The sequence below is a fragment of the Musa acuminata genome, chromosome BXJ2-3 (genome assembly GCF_036884655.1).
Source record: "Musa acuminata AAA Group cultivar baxijiao chromosome BXJ2-3, Cavendish_Baxijiao_AAA, whole genome shotgun sequence".
NCBI lineage: Eukaryota > Viridiplantae > Streptophyta > Magnoliopsida > Zingiberales > Musaceae > Musa > Musa acuminata.
In genome coordinates, this window is record NC_088340.1 from 17,123,367 (window position 1) to 17,130,042 (window position 6,676).

Here is a 6,676-nt window from a genome sequence, read left to right on the forward strand (position 1 = left end):
GAGGATATGAACAGTAACTTCTTCATCACTGAGGGAATGACCTACCAAGGCCAAGTTATCGATGATAACCTTTATGTTATGTAGATAATCAGTAATATTACTTCCCTCTTGTTTTATCTTCATGAGGCTGGATAGAAGACTAAGCATGCGAGTGCGAGAAGGATTGGCCAAGGTGGTTTGCAACTTACACCAAGCTTCGGCAGCAGTGTCACATGAAGAAATGAGTGGGGCAAGGGATCCAGCGACCGAGGCTTGAATTGCTTGAAGGATGAGGCGATCCTGGCGTAACCATAGTTTGTGATCCGGATTTGGTACTGGATCGGATGCGCCTGGGATGTTGAGCATCGCCGGTGGACAACGAAGAGAGCCATCGACATAGCCTAGAAGATCATAGCCAAATAGTATATTAGAGAATTGAGCACGCCATGATGCGTAGTTACCACCGTTGGATAATTTGAAGGGGATGAGGGTTGCTGCATTTATGGAGATAAGATTTATATGTGGGAAGATACTATGGTTCCCTGCGAGAACAGTAATGGGAGCATCAGAGGTAGATGATGATGACATATAGAAGATATGATCAGGGAGAAAGAAGTGTTGGTATAGATCAATGTCACCTGAGGTGGTGGCAAATAAGATCTGTGAAAGAATAAGGTCTTCGTTGAAGGAAAAGACCTATGCAAGATGGTGTAAAGCTGTAGATTTCTATGCAGCAGTTCTATAGGAGAGACTCTGGGCAATGATGCAGCCAGTGGCGTGATCAGCTTTGTGTAAGGCAACTGCAGATCTGTGTGCAATAGATCAACAGTGAGGAATCTTGGCAACGAGGCAGCAGCGTGGAAAGTTACCGAAGGCTGCTTGTCTCTGCGAAGGCAGAGCAGGATGCTGGCTGTTGGGAGGCCTGCACCCAGAAGGTCCTCTCGGAAGCAGTGAGGATAATGTTGCCGGAGTCGAGGACAGCGGTGGCGGAGGCGTTGGAGGGAGAAGGCCAGGAGCTGGTCGATGGACCAGTGCGCGGAAGCAGAGCAGATCTGGCAGATCTGGAGCAGAGGGTCAGATCTGGCAGATCTGGAGCAGAGGGTCAGTGACGGGGCTCTGGCGACGATGAAAGGTGGGAAGATAATGATGTAGTAGCAGCTTCCATGGCCTGACGTGAAGCTGATGGGTGAGGTTGAAAGACTCAAAGAGGAAAACGCCGCTCTGATACCATGATAAAATGAAAGAATGAAGAATGAAATTATAAGGATAAAGCAAAAAGGCACATTTCAAGTGAAGTCTATTTATACATAGTGAAAGAGGATATTTCTTTAACTGAGCAGAGAGAGATTTCCTCAAATCTCATCTGCTATGCAGTTGAGAATATCTCTCTTTTATCAGTGAAAATCTCTCTGTTATCAGATATAACATCAAATTTTATGGATGACACATTACTAGGATACAATTAAAAGAGAGAAAAGAAGAGTGAAAATTTGTCGAAATTGTCAAGTATAGATAGTTGTAATATGTGCAGAGAGAATCTTTTATCTACACACCTTGTGCTGCTATTTGAATAGGATGGATTGATCATTTTTAGGGCCATCTTAGAGCAACTCAATCTATTGCTCAATCAAATTGAAGTTAATATGACTTCTGAAGGTACAAGTAAAAAAACACACACGATGATTAGAAAGCCTGTGAATTCCTGTCACCACAGAGGAGTGAGAATAAAAACTGCACGCGTCCCAAGTGTTTGATGCCGACAACTCCTCTTGGAGTCGTTTTGTCCTGTTATGGCTGTGTGGTAAGCTCACGTGATCCTCTCACTCGGTGTGAGAATAAAAATACAGAAATCCACACCAAGACTTCGTTTCTGAGACCAATTTTTTGGAACATGGTAAGCTCACCGATGGTATCCACAGCTTTTTTTTTTCGTTTTATATTGGGCGAATTATCAGAAATTTTTCTTAAATTTATTTTTTTTTGAAAATTTTAATACGAAAAAAAAATCATCTTACCCCTATCTCTATCGAACCCACTACCATCTCTCGTTATGCATACTCGTCTCTTTTTCCTTAGAGTTATTTTTATCATTGTTTTTATATTTTAATCAGACCCAAAGATATTATAAGCATGAGCATTCACGCCAATTCTTGTCGGACCCTAGAGGTATCGTACGCATAAAGAAAACAATCAATGGAACCAACCTATGCACGAAGATATAAGTGATAAGGGGGTAACAATTAACGATACGAAAAGGCATGATAGACAGGAGAAGAATGATTACTTAAAAAATATATATTATTTAAAAAATTTTCAAAGTTACCGTACTATGTTCTCAAACCTAAAGTTCTTTTTTCAAGAATTTACATGATTTTGCTACAATACCAATTTAGGATATAATAGATTTAGGATCCGAACTCATGAGATGCTACAATACCAATTTTTATGATATAATAGCGTAACAACAAATATCAAAAATTTAAATTATTAGGAAAGAATCCTCATCCTCATGATACTCGGTAAGGTAAGCTCACTGCTGATATCTTTTTATCCTTAGAATCTACTTACGATAAAGAGAATAAGGATCCAATATATGTATGCTTTAAGATCTTTTTATATTTAGAATCTACTCATGACGGTGAGATTAATGATACCTAAATCCAATAAATTGACACCCAAAAGTTTTCCCGAGACCATTTTGTTGAGATGCTGCACGGTGGTGACTGCACCAATTTTCTCTCTCTGGATTATATTCACCGAAGAGAATTTTCGGGACCATTTTTTGTTCAAGAATTACTACAAAGTAAGCTCCCCAGCCTTTCTTAGATCCCTAAGATTGTGACACCCACACAAGCAACTTAAAATTCTTACTAAGCGGTGAAAACAAAATTTGATCCTAATATTTTTACTATCAATGATTGATAAGTAAATCTATATATAATCACTCCATCAATGGTTTAGATAAAAAGTTAAAGAACCTTAGGTTCCCTTTGGGGTCCAGCCTTACATCAAATCAGACCGCGTTGGACTCGCAATAGCGCCCATCATTTCCTTCTTTCTCTACTTGGTTTTTTTTTTTTTTTTTTTTTTGTGTATCGGACTTCATATATTGTGTTGTTGCAATAATTTACAGTCACCCAAGTCTCACACACTGCCATCTTTTTATGGTCATACACCTCAATTTGCCTTACATGAAAACAATAATGAGTTTAACCCACACCTACTCAGATCTTTATTTTATTAATTACCATATATATATATATATATATACCCCTTTATTATCAATTATTAATAAATACCCTTTAATTATCGATCATGCTCTTATTTCTCACAATCTCTCAGTTATTATTACTTTATACAGTCCATTCAATCGTCCTTATGAGTGTTGACGGTGGAACTTTAGCTGTCGTCAATGTTGCTCCAACCATCTCTAAAATAGGATAAAAAAAGAAAAAAATTGATACAAAAGGAGTTAAAGTTTTTTTTATTAAAATTAAGTGATAAATCAATAATATTTATATCTATTTGCAAAGCAATATCTTAAAACTATTAAAAAAAATTAAAATAAGACTTTAAATAACATAAAGAGATCACAATGTATTATCAACATTACTATCCTTTCTCTATTTAGTCTTTCCTTCACTATGTTTTGACAAAGTAACTAAAGAAGGACAAAAAAGGAATGAAAAAAAAAAGTTACAAAAGGAGTTAAAATCTTTCATTAAAATTAAGGATTAAATTAAGAATATTTACATCTATTTACCAAAAAAAACTTTTAAAATTATTAAAAAGTTTTAAATGAAGATTCTAAATAACAAAAGGGGATCCCAATGAAAAAGCTCCTTTTTATGTTATTAATCTTTCTTTCTATCCTTTCTCTATTTAGTCTTTTTATCACTATCATTTGACAAAGTGCGTGCATTTCCAGCTAATAAACAGAGAGAAACTAATAAGGAAGAAGATATTGATTCGCTTGCGGGATTTAGTGCAGTTTTATGATTTACCGATTTTATTAGGAAAGATATTATTGAGAAAAAATAAATCATGATAAGATTATCATGATTCTTTTAATATTTTGATATTTATGTTATCATTATTCTGTCAATAATGGTAAGATCATTATTTCAACGTGATCTATTATATTAGGAAATAATTTAGTAAATATTTTACATTCAACGTGATCTATTATATTAGGAAATAATTTAGTGAATATTTTATATTTATTATTGATTGAAAAAAATTATGTAATTATCATATTTTATAAAATTTTTAATATAAATTTATATTCGTGCCGTAGAGTGTCACCCCGTGAACTATATTACTCTTCTCGTGCTCTCTCTTCCCCTTTACCGCCATCATCTGTAACCACCTCTGCTACTTGGTCGATAGATACCAAAGTCTCCTTGGACGACACGACCAGCAGAGAGAGAGAGAGAGAGAGGATGAGGTGGACGTCGTTTTGGGTAGTGTTGTTGCTTCATCAATGCCAGTACACCTGCTCCAAGGTGGTAGCACCACCGCTGCGGCGGCTGCCGATCCCGTCGGCGTCGCAGCTGAAGTGGCAGCGCCGCGAGGTCATCGTGTTCTTCCACTTCGGGATGAACACGTTCACGGACTCGGAGTGGGGGACGGGCGAGGAAAGCCCGGCGCTGTTCGACCCGGCTGCCCTGGACACGGGTCAGTGGGTCGACGCGGCCGCCGGCGCCGGCGCCTCGCTCGTCATACTCACCGCGAAGCACCACGACGGCTTCTGCTTGTGGCCGTCGCGGTACACCGATCACTCCGTCGCCAGGAGCCCGTGGAAGGGAGGCAGAGGGGACGTCGTCCGGGAACTCGTCGACGCGGCGAGCGCCCGAGGGATCGATGTCGGCCTCTACCTGTCGCCGTGGGACCGCCACGAGAAGAGCTACGGCCTGGAAGTGGAGTACAACGAGTATTACCTCGCCCAGCTACAAGAACTGCTTACCAGGTGAGCGAATCTGCACATTCTTCCGGCCGTGGTTGTTGGATGCGTTTGCTGGATGATGGAACTGCAGGTACGGGAGGATATCGGAGATATGGTTCGACGGCGCCAAGGGGGAGAAGGCGAAGAAGATGAACTACTACTTCAAGGACTGGTTTGAGACGGTGAAGCAGCTGCAGAGCTCCATCAACATCTTTTCCGACGCCGGCCCCGACATCCGCTGGGTCGGCGACGAGTCTGGCTCCGCCGGCTCCACTAGCTGGTCCACCGTCAACCGCACCGTGCTCAGGATCGGAGATGCAAGTCTGGAAAGGTATGTCAGCTTCTCATGTTTCTGAAAGCAGTAAAATCAAAAACATTTTTGGTTTCCGAATAGAGAGAGGTTTCGATATGGGTAACAGAAAACAAAAGTGTGTTTTCGGCAGCTATTTGAATACGGGGGATCCACGGGGCACGGACTGGGTGCCGCCGGAGTGCGACGTATCGATCCGGCCCGGGTGGTTCTGGCACAAGAACGAGACCGCCAAGCCGGTGAGCCAACTGATGGAGATCTACTACAACTCCGTGGGGCACAACTGCGTGCTGCTGCTCAACGTCCCGCCGAACTCCACCGGGCTCGTGTCCGACGACGACATGCAGAGGCTGAGGGACTTCCGCGCAGCGATCAACAGCGTCTTCTCCACCGACCTCGCGGCGGGAAGCGCCGCCAAGGCCAGCACCCAGAGAGGCGGCGAGGGCGGCGGCTTCGCGCCAGACAACGTGCTCGACTGCGACGACCGGACTTACTGGGCCGCGGAAGACGGCGACCGCGGGCGCGGGCACTGGATCGAGCTGGCCCTGCCGAGGGCGAACGCCAGCTTCAATGTGGTGAGAATCCAGGAGGCGATCGCCATGGGACAGCGGATCATGAAACACGAGGTGTTCGCCGACCGGAAGCTGGTCGCGAAGGGCACGACGGTGGGATACAAGCGGCTCCACCGCCTGCCGTCGCCGGTTAAGGCGCGGCGGGTGAAGATTCGGATCACCAAGTCGCGCGGGCCGCCGCTGCTTTCGGCGGTGGGCCTGCACTACGACCCTTTCAATAAAGGCTCTTCCGTGGGCAAGCATAACATCGGGACCGAAGCCTGAAAGCCAATTCTCGAGTTGACATTTCATCGAACAATTGTCCGTCATCAAGGTCTGAAAGCTTTCAGGATGGCATTGTTTCTTACCAACATCGATCATATTACCGTACTTGAAAAACTTTTACCATAAAAAAGCTTCCACAGAAGGGAGTGCGGGTGGGAAAAATCACTGCTTTTGTTGATGGAGTGGAGTCGAGTTTGATGGATGGAAACAGAGAACGTGGAGGTCATGTCAAGAATTAAAATCGTGTACGTGCTCCTGGTGTTGGGATGAAGGTGATGTTGGGGGCCAGCTGCGCCTCAACCACCATGGGCGACAACTCATCGTCTCCATCCTTTCCCCTTCGGTGTGGATTCAGAGCCACGCTAAGGAATCTCGTGCGAAGAAAGATACCTCCTTTTTCCATATCTTAATCCGATGAACTTTATGGAGAGAGGACCTCAATCGAATTGCACTAATTACCATCAGCGTGTAAATATATGCTCTCGAAGAACATACCAAATTTCAAGCTTCAGTTCGTGTAGTTAGTTGAACCTGTTGGGCCAACCGCCCCGCCCAGCTGATGTTGCCTCCTTGTCCCGGCCGATCTCCTGTTCCTTTAAGATCTCA

General features: G+C 43.2%; 1 protein-coding gene across 1 annotated transcript; it reads left to right on the top strand.

Moving 5' to 3' along the window:
- The first annotated feature begins 4,316 nt into the window (after positions 1-4,316).
- LOC135607486 (alpha-L-fucosidase 1-like) lies at positions 4,317-6,175 on the top strand. The gene is made up of 3 exons (XM_065099350.1): positions 4,317-4,948; positions 5,016-5,255; positions 5,368-6,175. Exons 1-3 carry the CDS (start codon positions 4,422-4,424, stop codon positions 6,068-6,070), a joined length of 1,470 nt encoding a protein of 489 aa, XP_064955422.1. The 5' UTR covers positions 4,317-4,421; the 3' UTR covers positions 6,071-6,175.
- Positions 6,176-6,676: the final 501 nt, after the last annotated feature.